At 40.4% G+C, this 24,338-nt stretch overlaps 1 protein-coding gene across 2 annotated transcripts in view; it reads left to right on the top strand.

Annotated features, from left to right (window-relative positions):
* dcc (DCC netrin 1 receptor) overlaps window positions 1-24,338 on the top strand; it is a 278,014-nt gene that overhangs the window by 156,589 nt on the left and 97,087 nt on the right. For both annotated transcript variants that reach the window (XM_058057936.2, XM_078799161.1), the window contains exons 8-11: window positions 272-551; window positions 14,140-14,294; window positions 15,668-15,816; window positions 17,782-17,920. In XM_058057936.2, the coding sequence (XP_057913919.2) occupies window positions 272-551; window positions 14,140-14,294; window positions 15,668-15,816; window positions 17,782-17,920 (723 nt within the window). The remainder of the gene's footprint in view (window positions 1-271; window positions 552-14,139; window positions 14,295-15,667; window positions 15,817-17,781; window positions 17,921-24,338) is intronic.

The following is a 24,338-nucleotide window of genomic DNA, read 5'->3' as shown; positions in this document are numbered from 1 at the left end:
TTTGATATGTTGTTACAAACCAGAACTCTCAGAAGATCTGCCTCTATTTTTTCTTGTCTTGGATCTTCTTTACCACTCTTCTTCCTCCTTTTTCCCCTTCTTGTCTCTTCCATGTCTTTTGTTCCTTATCTGTTCATCTGTTATTTTCTCCTTTTGTCTTTACTTTGCAACGCCACCTTCCTGCTACACCTTCCCTCCATTCCCCGCTGTGGTCGTCCCTTGTCCTTCCTGCATCTTTTCCCTCCCCCTACTCTGGATGAAACATTCACAGAAGCCACACCCACTCACTACAGGCCCGCCCACACGCCTCCTCCCCCCCGACCACCTCCTGCTCCGCCTGCTCCTTCTGGCACCCCTTTGACTTACTCCTCCTCCTCTGATCCCCCACCAGTGTCCCCCAGCCCAGGCGTTGCCCTCCCCTCTGCCCCCCGCGACCTGGTCCCTGTCCTAGTGTCCAGCCGATTTGTGCGACTCAGCTGGCGACCCCCAGAGGAGACAGGAGGGTCCATCCAGACTTATGGCATTTACTACTCCCAGGACGGTGTTGAAAGGTAAGACTGTTTCCATGTTTTTCAGTTTTATAAGTTGTCCAGATATGGATACAAGCAGAAGACAATATGTGACGTCATGTCAAAGGTTGGACTCCAGATGCACAGAACAACAACACTGAGCAAAATAATCCAATCCAATCCAATCCACTTTATTTATATAGCACATTTTATAAACAGAGTTTCCAAAGTGCTGCACAGACTAGTAAAAATAAAAAGTAATAATCCAAAACTAAAAGAGCATTTAAGAAATAAAATAATAAAATAGATATTAAAATATTAAAAACAAGAAACAAAGCAATACAAGTATAAAAAATAGAACCAGTTACAATAAAAACGAACTAAAAGACACAAGACCATACGACTCACTCCGAGTTAAAAGCCAGAGAATAAAAGTGGGTTTTAAGACGAGACTTAAAGCTTTCGATATTGGGGGCCTTTTTTACTTGGGAGGGCAGAGAGTTCCATAGTTTGGGGCCGACCACAGAAAAGGCTCGGTCCCCCCTGGTCTTAAGTCTCGTCTTAGGCACCACAAGTTGGAGCTGGCCCTCGGACCTCAGTGACCGAGCTGGGGAGTAAACTTGGATGAGGTCCGAGATGTATTTGGGGGCCAGCCCATTCAACGCCTTAAAAACAAACAATAAAATCTTAAAATCAATCCTAAAACGAACAGGCAACCAATGTAGGGAGGCCAGAATTGGGGTGATGTGCTCCCCCTTTTTGGTTCCTGTTAAAAGCCGTGCCGCAGAGTTCTGGACTAACTGTAAGCGGGAGAGAGACTTTTGGCTAATTCCAGAGTAAAGTGCATTACAGTAGTCCAGACGTGATGAAATAAAAGCGTGCATGACTTGCTCAAAGTGTTGCAAAGATAAAAAAGATTTAATTTTAGATAAAAGCCGAAGATGATAAAAACAGGATTTTATAACTGCATTAATTTGTTTGTTGAGTTTAAAATCACTGTCTATTATGATGCCAAGGCTGGTGGCTGAGGGACGAATGTTGTTTTGGAGGGGGCCGAAGTCTATAGGGGGGCCTTTATAGTTGAGGAGGATAGCTTCGGTCTTCTCTTCGTTAAGCATTAAAAAGTTGTGGGCCAACCAGGCCTTGACATCCCTTAAGCACTCAAGAAGGGCTGTCATATAAAGAGGATTGTCACAACAAAGTTCTACAAAACCAAACTTTTTTGTTCTTCTGGAGAACTACACAACTGCATTTGCAAATACACTAAAATGGAAGCGTCTTAGTGTAAAAAAGTTACTCACCTACTATGATCACCTACAGAGCAAGAAGGAACTCAGGAGGGCAGGGTCAAGTGAGAATAAGCAATGCCGGACATGGCCAAGAAAAACTGACTGCTTGTGTAATTAGGAATCAAGTTCTGTTTCCAGTAGGTTTGTGCGATATATTGTGATTTTCTACACCAGTATACCGGTATAGATTCTTCCAATGCTAATAAAATACCTGGATAAATGATCAAACCAAACAAGCCGAGTTGATGACTGTGCACCATGATGAATATATAAGATGAATGACGTGCTGTCATCTTGAGGAATGGAAGCTCACAGGGGTTAGCTTGTGTGGTGCGCAATTCGGGCATGATGAGGATATTTTCACCACGTTGTATTTTACGGCTTCAATGTAAGGAACATTTTACAGTGCCCGATGACAACATGCGGGTTCTGAGTGAAAACATTTGAGAAGCACGTTTTTTCTTGAACGTAGCTTGACTTAGCTGGAATTAATTAAATTCTCCACACTTTTGCTTGACCATCAAAATGACCTTGACCTTCAAAATAAGAGTGCTGTTTGCTTGATGTCTGTGTGAAGAAAACAAGAGTGTCATGAAGAATATTTTCCATATACAGTTGAACTTGCATTGGTGACTACATCTTCCTTAATCACAAGCATAGGCATTACAGTTTGTTGAAGATTTTACAGGAATGTGTGTAGAGGCTGACATCCCATAAGAACAGTTTAAATTTAAATTTCATATTGTGATACATCCCAAAAATATTGTGATATATGCTAAGGTCCATATCGCCCAACACTTGTTTCCAGATTGGGAAGTTGAGTAAGTTAACTATATACAGATAACACATAAAAGACATAAACTATAGCAGTGATTTTCAACCACTGTGCTGCGGCACACTAGTGTACCTTGAGAAGGAATTATCCAATATCACTTTTTTATAATTAACATTTATTAATCATCATTTGCAAATATTATGTCAATAGCCATTATGTCAATAGTATACATGGACCCAAATATTCCAATTGCATTTGGTTTATTTGCTCAAACGGAAAGAATTGAAAAGGGATGGAGTATTCCTTTCCCCAATCCGATTGAGGTATCTTGTGCCCGGTCAAACGGAAAGTTGTCAGGGTGCGTTCTTCTTCGTGGTGTTTTTCTTCTTCTGTTGTTTATTGCCGTTTGGCAAGCAGCTTTCATATGCATTACCGCCATCTGTGAAACAGAATCTAAACCCTTCTATACTTTATTCACAAGTCCAGTTTTATTAAAAACAGAAAATATATATCTATATAAAACATGTCCTGAGTTTAATTATAAAATATTAGCAAGATTAAATTTGATCTTTTCCTGTTTAAATTTATCCCTTTCAGCGCATGCTCAGATATGACGTAACACGCAGATCCAGACGTTCTTCACTTTTAAAAATGGAGGCCAGCAATCGGCACTGGACTAAGCAAAATTTGTTTTTGATTCAAACTAAATTTCAAGACTGGACAGTCGAAAAACTGTAAATACGGAGTTATTCCAACAAGTGAAAGAAAAACTTGGGGAAGCCGGTATCACGTGATGTTGATGTTTATGTTTTACTGCGCTTGCCCCATTGACTATTCTGGTTGATTCTTACGGCGCATGTAGACAAGAGATTGGAATATTCCTTTCCAGGGATACCATTGTTTCCCGAAAGGTCATTTGGAAAGAGAAAAACTCGTCATGTAAAAACGTGGCTACTGTGGAGTGTCTGTGGTGTAAAGACTGGCAGAGCAATGTAATATTGGTCCGTGTGGCAACACCTACCTTGTTCCTCCGATAGACTTATTGATGCACGTGTGAGGTCGTGGTGACATTTTGTAACATTTTTGGTTAGTGGTGTGCCACAAGATTTTTCCAAAATAAAAAACGTGCCGTGGCTCAAAAAAGGTTGAAAAACACTGAACTATAGTAATGAAAAGATTAAATACAAGAAAAGTAATAAAAAGAGAACCCATCCTTACTTTTATCCCTGTGGATGTCTTCACTCGGAAGGGCGTTGCAAGGGATGGACAAGCTTATTACTGTCCATTTGATTGGAGCAGGTCCTTTCACATGTTGAAAGATACTATCTCTATTCTTCATTATGGTCACAGTGGTTCAGCAGCTGGCACCCGACATGCAACCAATGTTGATTTCTCAATGTCTGTCTCCTAACTACATACTTTTCTGTTTGTACAATATTAATCATTTATAGCAGTGTTTGAGGAAGGACAATGTTAATTTTTGTTAACTTCTTTCCTTCAGTATGTCTCCAAAGCATGAGACAGAAAGTGAAAATGAAGTCAAGTAAACATAGACAGGATAAAATGCTAAGAAAGTTTTGACGAGCATCGGTTGTGGTCCCTCTGCCACACTGCAACCTGGATGGTGAATGAAGATGGTATCATTGAGCACATGAAAGGATCTGCTGCTACGAAATGGACAGTGATAAACGTGTCGTGTTGCTTCTGCTGATAAGCCTGTCTCGCCCTCCCTTGCAACGCCCTTTCCTGTGTGTAACACTGTGTGTGAGAGAGTTCTCTCCGGCATGTAAGATTAGTAGGAGACTCCAAATTGTGTGAGTGGTTTGTCTATACGTAGTATCTGCCCTGTAATTGACTGGCGACCAGTCCAGGGAGTACTCTGAACACATCTGACATAGGCTCCAGCATACCCACAAGCCAAGGTTGGACAAGTGGTACAGAAAATAGATGGATTGATGACTGCATATTACAGTATGTTTTTTTATGTATTATGCATACAATGTAAGTGACTTAGGAGTTTATTTTAAAAAGGATCCCTGTGCATGAGGCAACCTCTGTAAAGGAATTGTTTGATGGGTTTGGAATAACTGGAACCTCAAACCCATTAAACCCTTTTAGGATGAAGCAGGACATTTGGTCCAGTTTTAGCAACCCCTGACTGGCACAAAATCGACATTACAGTACTTTATTCTTGATGAGTTAGCAAGACCAATGAGGACTTGAGTTAGAGGATGCGTTTTGTGTTGCCCTGGATAAAACTAATTGAGTTGTCTTTATTTGCCAAGAGCAGAACAACCAATCCTGCGCTCATATCATTTATCCTTGGGGGTCGTATTAAAGCTGAGTTGAGTTCCCACCATCTCAGTTCAAGAGAAGCAAAAGAGGGACTTCTGCCATAGTTGAGATCCATGAGGAGAAAACTTTATACCTTCCATTAATTGGATTCTAAGTGAATGCAGACGGCAAATGAAAATGTAATAAAAGTTTTATTATCAGTGGGGGCCCCTTTCCTTAGTAGGCTGTGTTATTCTTTACTTTTCTTCAGCTTTTACTCATCACCGATGAAATGAAGCAATTGGTTGTCATTTGCATACACATCAAGTCCTGAGGCAAACCATTAAAGTTCCTTTCCTACATTTGCAACCCTTCATACTTATATATAGTATGTACTTTTATTCTACGTCATATGGAAGTGTCATAACATGAGGTTGGTGTGTTTGACTTATCCCTGCTTTCATTTTTACATCACCCCTAAATCTTGTGTCTTGAGAAATCTTGTCATGTTTTCATTTTCCGCGATCTTGTGACACCCCGACTAAATGTCATCCTGCCTCAGTTTGCAGTCAATGCATGAATGGTGTGATTTTATTTAATATTTGTTTTTAACAGCAAAAGATGTGTTCCCTCTGGGCACACTGGGTGGAACTTTGAACTTACTTTGTTACTGTTGTAGACTCCCCTCACACCTTATTTTACTTTCCTCTTTCATTTTCTTGGAATAGACCAGGCTTTGGAATTGTAAATAAATGAATGAGATAAATAGAGACAGGGACACCATCTTGGATTGACAGTTTTAATCCGAACAGGATTTAAATTAAACAGCATACGCACTATATGTAACACATAAATACATAAAGCGGTTTTATTTTTATGTTTTCGGTTTGGGTTAATTTGTTTTCGTAAATGTTAATTTGTATGTTAATATTTTGAGCATCCTGGCCACCGAAAAAACGGGTTGGTTGAAGCATTATCACTTCCTGTAAATCTGGGGTTTACCTTCCAGTTTTGGTAATTGTTTACCTTATTGTGTTTGCACTTCTTGGCCAAACATCCAATTCTTCTTTATTGTTTGCTGATACCCATTAGACATATATCTGGCTGGAGCCGCCCCTTTATTCCTGATTAATGGAGTAGTGTTTTAATAGAAATGTCACCTTTGTATAGTGCAGTGGTTCCCAAACTTTGTTTGCAGCGCCCCCTGTTTTGGAGGTAAAATCATCTTCAGCAATATTCAATAACCCGCTACAAATGATGATGATGATGCGCGTGTTTGCGTGGGAGGAAGACTATGACGAGGAAGACTGCGACAAGTGGATCAGACATTTTCATGAGCTTGTTGGGTATCGTGGAGAGAGGGATGTGACCATTTCTGAGCCTGGTGATGTCATAATGCAAATTAGATGAGTGAATTTACTCCCATCACAAAGTTTGGGTCATACTGATGACTTTTCTCATTTACAGTTTGCATTCATTTGTTACAATTTCAAGCTACAACCATTCAAAATGGTAATATCGAAACTGAATATTTTCTTGAAAAAAACTCTGGCACCTAAAAGGTTAATAATGAAACGTGTTCAAACCTTGTATACACCTCATTCCGAAAGAAAAGTGCCAATGCAAATGAATATATAATCGGATTCACAGGGGTGGAATATTCCTTTCCCCAATCCGATTGAGGTATCTTGTACCCGTTCAATCTTAAAGATGTCAGGGTGCGTTCTTTTGGCGCATGCTCAGCTGTGACGTAACACGCAGACGTCTCTCAGGTTTTTAAAATGGCGGCGAGCAGTCATCACTGGACTACAGCGGAAAGATTGTTTTTGATACAAACTTTAAAAGAACTGAACGTTCAAGTTGTCGCTTTGAAAAAAGCGCAGCAACTGTCCCAACAACCGTGGTAATCACACTCTTCGATGAATCACGTGATGTTGTTTACCATTACTGTGCATGCGCCATTGACTATTCCCTTTGATTATAGCGCTGCATGTAGACAGGAGATTGGAATATTCCTTCCCATGTATAAACTGTTTTCTGGTACGTCATTCGGAAAGATTCCATTCGGAAAGAGGAAAATCTCCTCATGTAAACGTGGCTATTGTCACTTGGCGTTATGACTATGGACACATGCACATGCATAGCCAACCCAAATGTGATCATTCTGCCAATTACATTTGAGTGGCATGTGTAGAGTGGGGGTGTGTGTGGGTGGTGTGGGGGTGTGAGGGGGTTGGTAATAAGGTAAGTAGATGGACAAGCATCGACACAAACACACCACACACACACACGCACACACATATAATACTGTTGGTCCTCTGCACTCTGTGACCATTGGAGAAATTGTAAATACGGAAACGTGTCGAGACTAAAATGACCTGGCAGGGGAAACCCCACACGTATTCCATTTATTGCTGAGCAACATTCCTTCTTTGTTGATCATTTATGAAACACAAAAATGAAAAGTGCCTCTTTGTTGTCAAAGACAGCGCCACAATTAATTAGAGAAATGAATGTTTTCTCATTTAATACTGCCTTTAAATCTAATTAAAGTTACTAAACCTCAATAGATTATGTTGTCTAAATGTGACAAAATTAATGCAATATGAATTTTCAATAAAACCACATAGACAAATCAGTTTTTTAGTTAAATGCACAAAGTACTCCATTAAAATGGGGTTAGGGGTTAGATTAGAGTTGGAGTTTGGGTTAGAGCAGTGCTTCTCAAATAGTGGGGTGGGCCCCCACTGGGGGTGTTTGTTTCTATTTTGCTATGGCAATACTTAAAATGACCAAAGTATTGCAAAATATTGTGAGTATTACATGTCATCATGAATGCACCTGGTACCTTATACACCAGTATGTTCAGTACTGTATGTACCTGTCTGTATATAAAACCATCAAACCTTATTGGGTGGTTTTGGAGGTGTTTTAATAGTGGAGTTTTTGTAGGCGGAACAGGTGTGTCCCATTATGTGCAGCAATGGGATGCCTCTTTTTACCCGACGTGTTCATGTCTCACATCCAGTAAGGATTGTGCAGTTTTCCTTTAAAAATTTGATGGCAGATGGAAGACAACTGTCCTTCGAGATGTCTTTAAAGGATACGTCTGTATTCTCTACCTGACTGTATGAGAGAGAAGAGAGTGAGAAAATAGTGAAGGGAGTTGTTCATGAAGCAGCAGCCACTTAGAATTCATCCGTGGCTGTACTGTATATCTCTTGCACGGATGACAATGGGGCACCAGACACCCTCGCTGCTGCTTTTAGGGTCTTCTGTAATGTTTTTGTGTCCATATAAAATACTGTAGCTTTTGCCCGGACATTGAGAGAATGCAGAAGATGTGGTTAATCAACAATCATTTTATTGAAACCAACAACTACGCCAAAACAACCACAGTAGTATATCGGCAGAAGAAGAGAAATTTCAAGCAGGAATGAATGGACACAAAAAATGTCCATTTGGGTGGGGTCTGATGTCCAGTTCGGCCCACAGCCTAAAGTAAGCTTTTAGGTTTTGGCCCCCTGTGCAATTGAGTTTGACACCCTTGACATAACCTGAATATTCAATATTCATAACATGTCGGTCAAAATACTGTAGCCACACATTTATTACACATACAGTTCACGTATTACGTACAGTTGCCATTTTATCAACCATTACACATATGAGGCATGTGAGGCCATGTGGTATTGTGTCATTGTTATTTTTACATGTTGACATAGTAACACACCAAACAGCCAGATAAATAGATTTATTGCGTTAATAAGGTGTCCATCAGGATTAAGGGTGCACCTTTCTGTAACTTCACATTATTCCAGTGGTGCACAGGGCTTGCGGTTTATAAAATGCAGTAGATCCTGGGCCTTGAGCGCTGTACTGGATGTGTGAGAATGCTGCTGAAAATTAGATGGTGTAAGTGTTGTATTTTAACACTATGTCAGATATGGTAGTTTTACCCTTTCATTACAGATCTGCTGCACACAGCAGCTCTAAACGGTTAGTAAAAACCCTCTGGGTGACATTGTCAAGTCCCCCACTGATGTTAAATGGTAACCTCTGACAGTCGGAGCTCCAGCTGAATGCTTTCACATCCAGGCTTTTAAGCTTTGTTACCTGGGGGACTGACCAGCCTGCAGCGTTTTTGGATTCTGAGCGTCAGGAAAGACTAAAGAGCTTTTGAGTTTTTGTGTCAGTCGTAAAGGCTTACAGAGAGGAAAAAAAGAGATTTACAGATGATTTGTTTCTGTGCTAATGACATTGACAGTAATTACATCTCCCAACTGTATGACGACTACCTTTGATTTGCTTTTGAGTTCAAAGCTGTGGAGGCGCACGTTAACATTCAAACGTAAGACATTTAACTGGAATTATTATCATTTCACAAGACAATAATGTCAAAACTTACAATTTAACTGAAATATTCACATTGAAACGACGTTGTTCTTCACACAACCGGTAAAAGAATATACACATTAGAAATCAGTCGTTAGACAAGACACACAGCACCTGGCAGCGACATGCAGCTCATGGCAGGTGGCCTTATTTCTTGCCAGAGCAGGAACGTAGTAATGGCTTCTTACGGTCTATTAAGCTGTACAGATGGCGCTCACATATACTCAACAGTCTTTCACAGAAAGGAGGTGATATTCATGATCAGCTGCTAGTTAACCACCTCTCTGCATTTTATGATGCTTGATGTGTGCAATTGGGGGAGGGGTGTGTTGAACATGTTAGACCAAGCATGGGTAAACGATGGCCTGTTAAGCTTTTTAATTTGGGCCACACAACTTTCTGTATATATCTGTAAATTGTATAGCCATATTTATGTACATTCTAGGTGCCTTATTCAGTAACAAGTTCCATTCAGTTTTTTTTAGTTGGTTTCAATATATCCTCGTATAACACTTGCGGCAATGCAAAACAATTGTCCAACTCTCTATTTCCGATTCCCATATCAACCAATACCGATATGTGTTTCTTCTTGAGTAAAATTGTTCTAAACTAACAGTGCTGTTCAATGAACTCAGGTGTTTTGTTGGTTACCCCACCCATCTCTGAGTAGATAATTAATATATTACATATTTTATGTATGAACACATTTTTTTGCTACCTTGATGTATGCTCATTTTAGAGTGATTTAATTTAGTTTCAGTCAAAGGTGTATTGTTTAAAATACATGCGTTTATTATTGAACATTATTATGTTGATGTACATCATGCTCTTATTTTATATTCTTACTTTATTGCATTAAAACTACTAAGAGCAACACATCATCAGTCTGCAAAGAGAGATTACTTCGAGGCTCTGAATGCTCAGAACATATACAGTGACCTTGAGATACAAAATTAATTTGTACTGGATGGGCTTTTGTATGTTGGGATTTTCGTGTTAAGATAAATGGCGTAATTCGTTCCAGCCCAACAGTCATGTGAAGTATCAATATAAGTGTCAGTATAAAATATCAATACTGTTGCCGATTTCACTCATGGATTATCAGGATTGGTATCGGCTGCATTAACTCCTGATAATCAGGATTACCGAACAGCGATATTGCAAGAGCGGTGCTTTACAAAATAACTACTCAGACAAATCCAGGCAAACTGAAGAGGGTGAAATAAATAACAAAATGGTCTGACAGGTTCGTTCACTGGGTATCAGAGAGAAAGAGCAGAATAAATAAGACAAAAAAAGACTTTGCAGTCTGTCAGCAGGTTACTTGTTCTGCAGGTTGCAGACTCACCTCAAATACTGGCTTTTGAAGGACAAACTGACTTCACACAGTCACACAACCAGAAGATCTGCTGGTTCAATCCCTGTCCAGCTTGGAAGGTCTTTCAAGCTGCAGCTCGCAGGATTATTTGGATTCAGGAACCCTGAGAATTTTACCTTTACCTCAGTGCTGCTTCTGCTGTTTGTTCAAAGTCATTTTGCCGTATAATTGGTGCAATCATGGTTGTGATCGTCAAAAGTGTAAGATTAAAGTTCCTTGCTCTGCTTTGACCCAAAGTTGCCCAAAGTTAGGATTAAAAAAGATGATGTGTGCATGTGACAGTCAGCCTGTAGCTGACCTTGAGCTTTCTCACTAAGGCAGTGTTCATCTTGGAGGGGTGTTTTGGTATCGTCTTGGGAATGATATGCGGCCCAGATTCAAAAAGGAGTGTATCATGCTCTGCTTCAGAAAGTCAGTGTACGTGTGGGAATTCCCAGCTCCCCATCAAAAGTTAATTACCGTATATAGTTCATCTTCAAATTAATCTGCATTGCAAAAAAACACAAAGTATCAAGGTCCTCTCAAGCAAGAGCACTCTTCCCCCAAAGCTGATCATCTCTTTGTTGAAGTTGTCCATGTAGTCCACAGTAGATCAGTATGAATAATAATAAAATATATATGAATGAAAAACTACAGTGGATGTTTGGAGATGAACGTTGGATCTTTCTTGGCCTCACGTCCAATGTTTGATGTAAATGGTAGTCAAGGAGATGCTATGAGTACCAGCTTGGCTGGTGGGACCTGCAGTATATAAAGTCAATTGTTCATATTTTATTTGCATTTGTCACTGGTTCGATTTATTGTATTTATGGACAGAAATTGTAAGTGCAGCCAAGTGGAGGTTGTCCATTTTGGTGACCTCAAATCATCACCTTGGATCATCAAATGTTGCAAATGTTATCCTGATGGCTTCATCATGCTGTGGAACGTTTACATGCATTTTTCCACTTAGTATGTGGCTTCCAGGATCAGATTCAGCACCTTTAAACCTGAATCCATGGTTCTCATTTGGAAAAGGAAGGATTACACCCCATGAGTTGGAGCAAAGTCCTTCCTCTGGTGGAGGAGTTGATGTATCTCAGAGTTTTGTTCATGAGTTAGCGAAATATAGATTGCGAGATTGACAAAAGTATTAGTGTAGCAATAGCAGTAACATGGTTGCGAGAGAGAGCTGAGTCGGTTCCTCCCCCACCTGTGGACACAATATTTGGGCAAGAGCCGGAAGAACAAAGACATGAGTTTCCTTCCCTGAGAGATGGGATTGGGAGGTCAACTGGGAAGGACTGAAGAGTCGTGTTGCTCCTCCTCCGAATCAGGAGAAGCCAGATCATACAGCTTGAACATCTTATTTTGAACACCCTACTGAGGTGTTCCAAGCATGTCCAACCAAGGAGTCCTTGTGGTCAACCTCTGACACACGAGGGGGATTATGTCTCATACCTGGCCTGGGAATATGTTGGTATCCCCATGGTGGAACTGGAGTAGAGGTTAGAGACTAGGAATTATGGGCATCTGGGCTGCCCTGGTGATCTGTACCCTGATGAACTGGGTATGGATGGATGGATGGACATATGCTTTGGTAGTGTTTCAGTTATACTGGTAACAGAGAAACAAGAAGCATCCTCCCCCATTATGCTTGGTGCTCGGCATAAGTAAAAAATCCCAGATGTTCTACAGCTACAGCAAATCATCCATTCTTAATTAGCTTTATATCAAGATTTATACATCATAATCTATTCATATGATATATTATAGTATATTGTTACGCATTACCGAGCTGGATAGCCATGGGAAGTGGTTGAAATAGAGATTGGTGACATGAGTTTGATATTCATATTCTCATTTCACGTCTCATCAACAGACACGACAAAGACATTTAACCCTCAGGTTAGCAAGAAGTAGAATTTATTCTTTATAGCTGGAAATTCATTTGAAATAAACGCACTTTGACAGCAGTCATTTGCGATATGCAGTAGAAAAGAAAAAGGACTGAACTTTATTTGTCACGTGCCGTACAGTGAAATTGGGCTCTGCATTTAACTAATCTTTTGGAGGAGCAGTGGGCAGCCATTGTGCGGGGCCTGCAGACCACGGCCGGGTTGAAGGTCAGCATCTAGGCCAGTGAAGCATTCACATATGACAAAGGCTTGGGGGCGTTGCGGGTGAAGTGTCTTGCCCAAGGACACAGCAGCAGTGACTGGAATGAAGAAGCAGGATTTGAATGACCCACATCAGATCTATCCGTCTTAACGAATCAATTGACTTTTGACAATAGCATTGACCTATTCTGAGGTACTCCGAAGAGAAGAATAGTTAGCTTAAATGAACCCACTCCTACTGCTCACACTAACTTACACATTGCTCCCAGGAAAGAAGTTCCGGTAAAGTTTCAATGTATCAAAATATTGTAAGTATTGCATGTTATCATGAAGGTATCTGTCGGATACATGCTGTCGGTCACAGCTTGTATATAAAATGATAAAAAAAACATTGTTGGAGATTTTATAAAAAGAGTTTTATAGTCAAAATAGGTGTGTCCCACGACATGCATTGTTAGTTCCCTGATGCTAACTGTTTTTCTCTCTATAGAATGCACATAAAAGGGAAAGACGTGTTCATGCTTCATATAAGGCTTCATATACAGTTTTGTGTTTGACCTGAACTCATCAAGTCCCTAAGATGTACACTCCTGATAACAATTTTAAGACCAGTTGAAAAATTGCAAGAATTTAAAATTTGCTGTGTTGGTTCGTTATAAGTAGGGATGATATGTTTAAAACATGTTTAGTATAGTAAAGAATAAAGTCTCAAGGATCACTCGCACACATACACATATAACTGAATAATAAACAATACATATAGCAATTTAGGATCAATCGAAATAAATTTCAGACTTAAAATAATGTTTGGCTTTAAGCTCTGCCTATTTCCAGTTAAACCACACCCACTTCCGGTTGATACCCCGCTGTAATATCCGGTGTATAAGACGTATATGAATGTCATAATGTTTCAGTGATTTTCAATGAATATATGTTCTTTACTTCAAGTATATTTGTGCTACATAAAAAAGTGTCAAGTTGAAATAAAAATTCTAGTTTCCATGAATAATGTAACATGTTCTTTGCCATCAGTTTCTATTTTCAACACTTTTCTATTTTCAACTGGAAAAAGAAATGTGCACTTTTTATTTGAAGCTAAACTGGAAAGTGTCATCAGCTGCTGCTTTTGTCTCACGTCTACAGCGGTGATTAGACATCTGCAGTGCCGCTGTAATCTCAGGATTAACGGTAGTTAGCGAGGGATTACATAGATTACGCCACTGATTATCTGCATTGTTGCAAAATAAAAATGTGTCTCTCTTGTTAATGCTGTAATATGTTAAAATGGAATATTCAACCCAGCCTGAATGGTGCATTTAGCAAATCCCTGAATGGACAACAACTGAAGTTGTATCTGAAGAAGTAAATAAAATAACATTTCAAGATGGTGGATTGAAAAGAAACTGTCTTCCTGCAACAGGGAGAGGTCGGTAAACGTGTCAGAGCCTGAGTCCTTGGAACTGACCGTTTCCAACCTGAAGCCAGAGGAGAGCTACAGTTTCAGAGTCGTGGCTTACAACGATGTTGGACCAGGAGACAGCTCCGCCGCCTTGAGAATCACAACCAAACCAGATCGTAAGCGACAACAAGCAATGCATTTTGTGTCTTTTCAAGTGTTTGGAAATCGTAACACAGTATACAGTAAAGTCTCGTTATATCGATATTGTCGGGAGTCGGAAAAAATATCGATATAACCGGACTGTCGATATATCCGATCCTGCGCCGAACTGCATTAAAAGTGGGCAATAATGCACTCGACATTGTTCTATAGTATAGAACAATGTCGAGCAGCTTAAATCAATCTTTGCATAAGGATTTCAATACCAAAAAGAACACGGCGAACGGCTGCTTCCAGTCAACTTTATTTTTCACACTTCCACCACCAGAGCACAGCACACACACCGATTCCCGCACTTCCTTGTTCACAGGTCATGCTCAACCCGCCCCACATAGCTGGCCAAACACATGCCTGCAACAGAAGAACCAACTGCGTTCGTGGTTTCTCTCGTGTGTATAGAATCTATACACACGAGAGAAACCACGAACGCCAGCATGTACATATGAAAAACAGTGATTATTGCAGGCGATAAAAAGATATCTGAATACAACACAATTAAATACATGTATTTGTACGCTTGTGTCTTCGTTGGAATAGGTGTGTATGCTATGTCAGTTGGTTCTTCTGTTGCAGGCATGTGTTTGGCCAGCTATGTGGGGCGGGTTGAGCATGACCTGTGAACCAGGAAGTGCGGGAATCGGTGTGTGTGCTGCGCTCTGGTGGTGGAAGTGTGAAAAATAAAGTTGACTGGAAGCAGCCGTTCGTCGTGTTCTTTTTTGGTATTGAAATCCTTAAGCAAAGATTGATTTAAGCTGCTTTTGTATCGATATAAGCAGACCAAATTGGCTGGCGGGAGATGAAAAGGGCATCGTAGTAACCAGATTATCATAATAACCGTGTATCGTACGAACGGAACTAATTATATCATAAAAGACTAGAAATTTGCCGGGAAATGAAAATAGTATTGTAATAAGCAGTACTTTGATATAACCGATATCGATATAACAAGACTTTACTGTATTATCAAAAACAGCACATTTATAATAGTACACAACAACACACATTTTAAAGGGCATGCTTAGGTAGATATTGACTACAGCTGACTTGCAATGAACTGAATAGGTATGATTCTTTGTTTGGCATTATTGTGTGACAGGCTTTTCACATGTGCAACAAGCATTTTTGAATGTATTGTACTAGTTTACATTGGTTTATTATCGCTTTCCTTCTAATAGTTATTTCTCATAAAAGGATCTACTCAAACATCCTTAAAGTAATCGTATTCAAAGTAACAGTTTACAATGTTTGAGAGACCAAGCAACCGTGACATAGGGTTGTTCTGGAACAGAGCTGTGCAGTCAGTTTTAAACTACGCTGTTTGTTTCTACAGTCCAGGTTCCCAGCAGGATTGAGTCACTACGTGCTGAGACTCTTTCTCCAACTTCCATCCAGGTCAACTGGGAGCCTCCCAATGCCCCAAATGGACCCATCCTGGGGTACAGGGTGCTATGGACCGAGAGCTTATCAAGCAAGGAGCAGGTGATGACACACTAATGACACACGCCATACTACCAGATACAGAATCACCTCCCAATGATTGGATTATTTGAAGTATTGATTTGTCCTGAGTGACAAAGTGGATCCCATGTCACTGTGTGCACATTCACTGGGCGCCAGAAACGACTTCATGCATATACTGTACGATACTAACATACCCATAGCTTTAATTAATTGCAGCTAACCTCAGCATAAATCCATTGGCTGCCGTCAGCCATCATTTCCCTGAAGTGGAGAAGGTTGTGGGGGATTAGACTGATGAAATTGAAATAAACGTGCACACATCCACTTGTGGAGGGTGGCTGACTGGATTGGAATAGCTCCTCCACAGTTACATTTCACAAACATTCATTCATTCATTTTATCCTCACGAGGGCCGCGGGGGCCTATCCCAGCTGTCTTCGGGCGGGAGGCGGGGTACACCCTGGACTGGTCGCCAGCCAATCACAGGGCACATATATGTAACGGAGTTAAAAATACACTTTATTATTTATTTTCTAAATGTGTGAATTTATTATTATTTAGTAATTGTGTGAATTTTATCTCAATTAGTTATTTATTTTTCTTATCGTGTTTACTCTATTTTCATCTCTTTCCTTGTATGTGCTTTGTTTTATCCTTTCACTTCTGCTCCTCCCGGGCTTCCATAGTTGCCCCCAGCTCTGGTAGCACTTCCTCTCTTTGCCACACAACATGGTTGGCATTGATGAGGGGTACAGAAGTGGAGAGGAAAGAAATTTTATTGTCATTCTTTTGTCCTTCAGAGACCTAACTAGGCTGTTACATAGTATAGACAAACAACCATTCACACTCACATTCATACCTATGGACAATTAGGAGTCGCCAATTAACCTAGCATGTTTTTGGAATGTGGGAGGAAACCGGAGTACCCGGAGAAAGCTGTGAGGTCTGCGCGCTAACCACTCGACCACCATGCAGCCGGTATTTCACAAACATACGTGCTAAAAAACAATCAACTCCAAAATAAAACATGTTTGAATCAATAAATTTTAGAACTGTCAAAAATAGTACATTAACAGCGGTAACTAATTCATTGAATTAATTGTGTTTAAAAAATTGCTTCATGAATGCATGGGCATCATGTCGGTTATGTCGGTCACACAAATGTGCTGCCTTTAACAATAACAAAACTATATTTTGAGCTGAATTTCCGTGAGCATTCTTTATCAAAATGCTGGTACCTGATACTAGTAAATTTATATGGCTCCATTGCGGGTTACTCTGCAGCCGTGATCAATACGAAAAGCAGAAACCTGTGTTAGTTAGCAAAGAACTACAGTCAACCGCTGACATAGACCGACCACAGAGGTGGGGATCGATGACTTGGGGTGCCAGTTGAGAGCACATTTTGTACTAAAGACACATTACGAACACAGCTGGACACACGCAGTGTATTAATAATGTGACAAGACTGAATCACGTCAAATTCTTTGTTCAGGCGCTCGATTCCGCTGAATGATATGCGGACATATGGACTGTTTGTTTCACATTCGTATTTGAGTTTACCTTATTAATACCATTTTATTGTTGTTATTGTTTACTAGGTATCTTGAAATTTGCGTGTGATCCAAGTCGGCTGAGTAAACAAACGTACATGCTATCAACATACCAAACGGTAAAATGTTAACCCCAATATTGTTTGAGAACCAAGATGGTGTACATAGTAAAACAGAGTCATTCGAAAAGATGTACATTGGTGTACGACGTCTGGCTTGGAATTATGAAATATGAGCGATCTGTCTGCAGGCAATGTGTCACGCACTTCCCATTAGAGAAATCTTAATTTTTTCACTCAAAAGATCTGTTGTAAATCCAGTCCAAGACATATCAATTAACGCATAATTGATATTTTAGAGGACTGTAGGTGTAGCTGGCCTTTGTCAGTATATGAAGAAGTCTAAAGTCCTATAAATTGTCTGTGTTCAGATTGTCAATGTCAGTGGACTGAACTACAAGATGGAGGGACTGAATAAATTCACTCAGTACGTGGTCTGCGTTTTGGCTGTGAACCGCTTTGGACCTGGACCCACCTCAGAGAGCATCATGGTCACCACCCAATCAGATGGTGAGTGCTGTGACTCTTCATTTATCTGCTATTGATAACTAGATGTTATCAACATGTTATTTAAACCTTCAACCAACCAGTTTATGCAGACATTTCTACCAAATTAGTAGCATAATAATAAATAATACCATACCATAATAAATCAACTGAGCACACAAACATGGCCATTGATGTGTATGATCTGTTATATATGACCCTTCACGGTTGGTGGCTTATTTTGATGTGTGGTGTGTGTGTGTGTTGCCCAATTCAGTGTTGTGCTTTTCTGCTGTCAGTCATTTCAATTATGACATTGGGTCTTTAATTAAAATCTTCTCAGCCTGATACCTTAATAAAGTTCATACATGGACGCATGAATGTGTGTGTGAGTGTCTATATATATATATATAAGTCCCAAGTCGTGCTTAGATAGGTAAGTTGTCATAAATAACATAAAATTAGTTAAGGAATTTGGTGGTGATGCATGGTAGACCCAATTGCTGAGAATCAGTCAGGTGAAAGTGGAATGTTGCTCAAAAAATGTTTAATTCCAAAGATCAAAATACAAAGCACAGGTCCAAAAGTCCAAAGAAAAAAAAGAACCAGATGAGGAACCCAAGGGGTCTGCTCGGATGGTAAGCCTCACTTCATCATTGTAGCCTCTTCGGGGGACAGCCGGGACTGCAAGTCCAGCAGTGTTGACGCCCCTCTGGGTGTTTGGCCAAGGGGGAGTAGGAGGAGTCATATGCCATTGCAAACGAGCAGGACAGTGCCTTGAGCTGGCGTGGAACTGGGAAAGGAACTGGAGGTGACAGGCACCACTATGTACACAAATTTGGAACAGGAACTGGAGGTGCTTTCATCTGTGACTTGACCTTGGTTTGTTGCCGGAGGTGATCCAACCTCAAACCCTTGTGGAATGGGACCTGAATATGCTGTGGAGCAGGAACAGGAAGTGACCTGACCTCGATTTGGTGTTGTACTTGAGCTGGAGGTGATCCAACCTTAGACATCGTATGGAATGGATGCAAGAGCCAGAGATGACCTGACCTCTGTTTGGTGAGGTGCTTGGGCACCGATTTCAGGGAACCTTTGGTTGCCAATAAACAAGGATGGGTGCCTGAACGGTGGACTTTGTTGGTCGGTCTGACATGGACTAAAGTGTCTATTATTGCAGGGTAACGATTTGGATGGTTAGCCACGGTCACTGGGGGTGAGGCTATCTGAGGAGATGCTGCACTACTGGACCCAGGACTGGGTGAATAGACTGCCGCCGAAGAATGTGATTGGGACCAGGACCATGACAGACCACACTCAGTTAGCTACCCCATGGTAGTCCAGTGTAGATGACCAAACAGGTGCCCATGTAAAGGTCAGCGGTTAGCCTATGTGATTAAAAATTAAAAAAAATTAAAATTAGCTCACTGATTATGTGAGGACAATGGACGGGGACTGCTGGAGTCGTCAAAATCTGACAGGCACATGAGAAAATAGTTCTAAATCTGACTCTGAGTCTGAAAGTACGTTTATGTGCGTAGGCCCACCAGTGAGGTCAAAAAGATCAGAACTGTTGGAACGTGTGGGAATGGAAATTGCATAGTGGGGTAACAACAATAGTTATACATATAAGGCGAAAGAGACAAAGTAGGAGACGGAGAACAAAGAAATAATTAAGCAATGACTGGCTGATTAGTGGGGGTGGTGGTAGACCAGCTGATGTTTAACAGGCACTGCCTTTTCAGTATGCATAATGCCCCAAACTGCCACCGACTGGACGAATATGATTTTGCATTATTGAACTAAATCTCAATTAAAGCATTAATATTAGTATTCTTTAATTTCTGTCTCTTGTATGAGTATGACAAGTATTTTAATTTCAATCTGAATTCTTAAGTGGTCCTTGGATAGGTAAGTAAGTTGTCGTAAATAAACATGCATGCATAGAAAATAAACTAATATAATGCATCCCGCTGCAGTGGCAGCACACAGGGATTTGAGTGACCATATTGTGCATCTCCGCATCTGTCGCTCAGTGATAACCAAGACTTGTAGGCTAATTATGTTGCTCACTCTCTCTCTCTATCTCTCCCTCTCACACACACACACAAACACACACACACACGCACACACACAGAATGAACAGCTGAATCAACAGATAAAGACAGTTATAGACAGTTAATCAGGTTGGTGGTTGGACAGACTACATTGAAACTGAAACATTGAAATTGTAATTTTCTGCATTATTGCAACCATCATCATTGTTATATCACTTTGATCACTGTTTTTTTTTTCTCTTCCCAACCAGAATCAGAGTCAGTGTTATTGTCCATGTGTGTTACCACAAATTCCTGGTGTGGTAACACACATGGACAATGGTGTCAGTGTTATTGTCCATGTGTGTTACCACACCAGGAATTTGACATTGCTCTCTGTTACAAAGTAGATAAGTTTACGTATAAGGACAATACTACTATACATATTTACATAGTTCTAGAATGATTATTATTATGGTATTTGAAATGTACTGGTTACAAATTCAGAGCAATGCACCTATGTGCAAATAATAGTGATTGGTAGTATACACAGGTCAACTTGTTGGTGGGAGTGGGGGTTGGGGTCGAGGTTAGGTCTTCAGTAGTTTGACAGCCAGGGTAAATAAACAGTTCTTTTGTTTGATTGTTTTGGTGAAGAGTACTCTATCGCCTACCGGAGGGAAGAAATTTGAACAGTTTGTGGGTGGCTTGTGAGTGGTTTGAAGAGATGTTGCCTGCACTCTTTACTCTTTTTGGACCGGTAAAGTTCATCTCAATATGGAGGACAGGCAGATGGTTTTCTCTGCGGACCTGATTGTCCATTGCAGTCTGTTGCTGTGATGGAGGTGTGGAGAACGGACTGTATTATTGCATGTAGAAGCTTGTTAGCAATTCCTTAGGCAGCTTGATCTTCTTGAGCAGTCTCAAGAAGTACGTCCTCTGCTGTGCCTTTTTCTGTATTGTGTATATGTAGGAGGACCACTTCAAGTCCTTGGACATGGTCGAGGTCAGGAATCAGAAGGAGTCCACTGTAGACAGAATGTTGTTGAAAATTGTAAAGGGGAATGGTGTGACCCACTATCATCTCTACAGGCTTAGCGGATTCAGTTCCAGGTTGTTGTGAACACACCAGGAGACCAAATGGTCCACCTCATGTCATTTGCAGATTCATCACCAGTGTCACTGGTGAAGCCAATGACACTGGTGTCATTTGCAAATTTCAGCAGTTTCACAGCTGGTTTGCCCAAGGACTAGTCATTAGTATAGACGGGGAAAAGGCAAGAGGAGAGAGTGTGCCAATGCTGATGGTCCAGGAGCTGGATATGATGCTCCCCAGCCTCACTTGCTGCCTCCTGTCAGTCAGGAAGCTGATGATCAACTGACAGGTGGGGGGGGGGGCAATGAGTTGGGCTGAAGGCAGAACTAAAGTCCTCAAACAGCATTCTGACATATGTTCCTGAGTTTCAGGATGTAGTGCAGCCCCATGTTCACTGCATCCTCAATACGCCTGTTTGGCTGGTAAGCAAACGGCAGGGGATCTACCAGTGGACCTGTTATGACTTTCAGGTGGCCTAACACCAGTCTCTACAGACGTTCAATCCTGTGATGGAGAGTTTTTTGGAACCAGGGCAAGGGTAGACAGATTCAGGCAAGACGGGACCTCACAACTTCACACTCATATTATTACTTATTACAGGTCAAATGCATTTTTTTCATTTCCAGCTTTAAAAAAGAAAAAAAAACTAATTTGCTCCCAAAGATGTATTTATATATATTTTTAACCCAAATGCCCAATCCCAAAGACATATTTATACCTCATTTACATTTTTTTTGCATGAATTGCAACATGAGGTGCAACAGCACAAGATAAGCGATCATGTTTACTGCAGGGTCAAGCATGAAGTGCATGATAAAAGAGTCCGGCATGCATCTTTCTCATGTAATAGAGTACTCCACAGCAAGTGAGAAGTCAAGAAGCATGGACCCGTGTAAAGTGCACCAAATTATGCATTGAAGGGAAATTTTAATGCAAGTTCAGTTCATAAATATTTCATGGTTCATTGTTCAGATATTTCGGCTAAATATGTATGGCTAAATTTGTGCCAAATTGAAAGTTATGTTTGAAATTTTTTTTTCACAAAGCTTTTTTTCCATTTTTTTTTTTAATTTTTTGTTGAAAATTTTAAACTTATTACTTATTAATCATGATATATTATGATTACTAAAGATCGGTAAAAGGTAGAAACAAATGTTTCTACAAGTGTTAAATTATATACAATTTAAATTAACATAGTCTTATCATAAAAAGCTACAAATTTTAACCCATATAATGAAATACACTTGTTGCAAATTGTAAATTGTAAATTATTTATTGGCTAACTTTTCTAATGGGATGTCAGCCTCTGCACACATTGCTACTAAATCGTCAACAAACTGCAATGCCTGTGCTTGTGATGAAGGAAGATGTAGTCACCCATGAAATTCCAAATGCAAATGTAAGATATTTTTTAATGACACTCCTGTTTACACAGTGAGAGCGCTTTTATTTTGAAGGTCAGTACTATGTCTTTTGTGTGTTGAGGATACGACAAATTGGGTCCAAGAATAAATGTGCTTCCTGTCTCCACTCAGAACCTGCACACTTGTGGGAGAATTGTGAAACGGCCTTTACATTAAAACAGTGAAGATATACTCATCTAGCGCAAGATACGCACACTAGCATGTTAAACTAAGCTAACCCCACCAGCTTTGATTCACTCTCCGAGGTACCACCAACCTTCGCCGGTGTTTATCACCATTTCAACCTGATTAATTCGGTAGGAGGCGGTGTAGTGTTTTCTACACTTCCTCTCACAAACGTTCCTTCTCCTCAAAATGTTGTTATCATTGGAAGACTGTATACTGGTATACCGGTATATAAAGAAATATCACCCAACCCAAGTTCATTCATTTTCTTCCACTTATCCTCACAAGGGTCGCGGGCGTGCTGGAGCCTATCCCAGCTGTCTTTAGGCGAGAGGCGGTGTACACCCTGGACTGGTCGCCAGTCAATCACTGGGCACATATAGACAAACAGCGGCTCAACCCTAATATGAATATACAATTAATACATAATTGACCGTGCATTTGATGATTGACAAGCAGACATTGAAGTGTTTATTATTTATTATTAACAAAATGCTTGGAATATCTTGTTGCATCATATTCAAATATAGAACAGTACAATTTGACTGTCTAAATGAAAGAATAAATACACTTGGAATGAAAAAGGTGAAATGCATGATTGACACACATTATTCCCAGGCCTTTGAGGGAGACATAAAATGATGTGGCGGCCCACATCTGCAGCAACACCTGTCAAGTGTTGTTTTGCTGATGTGCCAGATTGTACTGGCTAAATGTTGTCAGAGCGTCAGTCTGTCAGCTTCCCATTTCATGTCACGCTTTTGATGGATGGTGATCATGTGACCCAAACAATGTCTGTTCAGCACCCAGGTAACCAAACTCCAGTCCAGTCCTCACTAGGAGTGTGACAGTACATGTATTCATGTACCTACCAACTTCCCACACATGTAAAGTGTAAATTGTTACACGTCCCCTCATGCTTCAATGCAATGCAGTCCTGCCTTTGACTAGTGGAAGTCATGGCAACGTGTTTCGCTTAAGGTGTCAGCGATCACATCATCTTGACTCTTCCAGGCATTCTGGTCACAGCCCCGACATAACCCGACAGCACATCACCCCATGGATTCTGACATGAGGGGCACACACGCAAGTAAGGAGAATAAAATCTGTAGCATCAGAAAGCTTGTACGTCCCTGAAGATGTAGGAAGGTGACCTCGTAGGAAAGCTCTCTCCTGTTTGGGTCATGTGAGCATGCTTAGTCACACACTGTTGAAGCCGTGATGTGCGAATGAACAGGAGACTTCTGTGCTGCAGGAGCACTTAGAATTCAGGTCTTTCTGTGCAGCCTTTGTATGCTCTGCCTGGCCGACGACTGTGATAACTGTTGGTGCTTGGTTCATGTTTGTTCATCGTGTCAGGCATTCAACATGACCATCAGTGGAATTTCAAAATTCTATTTGAATTTGAATTTGAATTTGAATTGACAAGATGTTGAATTGAATTTTAATTACAGGAAGTGAAATTGTATTCAATGCAATGTTGAGACATTCATTCTCATCATGTATCGGTGATAATTTCATACTTTTAACATATATTTTTCTTCCAAATGACACTAACATTAACCCTACCTTTAAGTTGATGGATAATCCAGCTTTGGCCTTCAATTATTTATAATTGTCATCAATTTATTTCACTAGTGCACACAATTTTTGGACATTCTTTTTATAGACTTGCATATTTTTACATTGTGCTGCAGGACAATAAAAATAAGCTTCAAATG

This window comes from Doryrhamphus excisus, linkage group LG19 (assembly GCF_037039965.1).
Source record: "Doryrhamphus excisus strain RoL-2023G ecotype Guam linkage group LG19, RoL_Dexc_Guam_v1.1, whole genome shotgun sequence".
NCBI classification, from domain to species: Eukaryota; Metazoa; Chordata; class Actinopteri; order Syngnathiformes; family Syngnathidae; genus Doryrhamphus; species Doryrhamphus excisus.
This window is presented reverse-complemented; position numbering and strand designations above follow the sequence as displayed.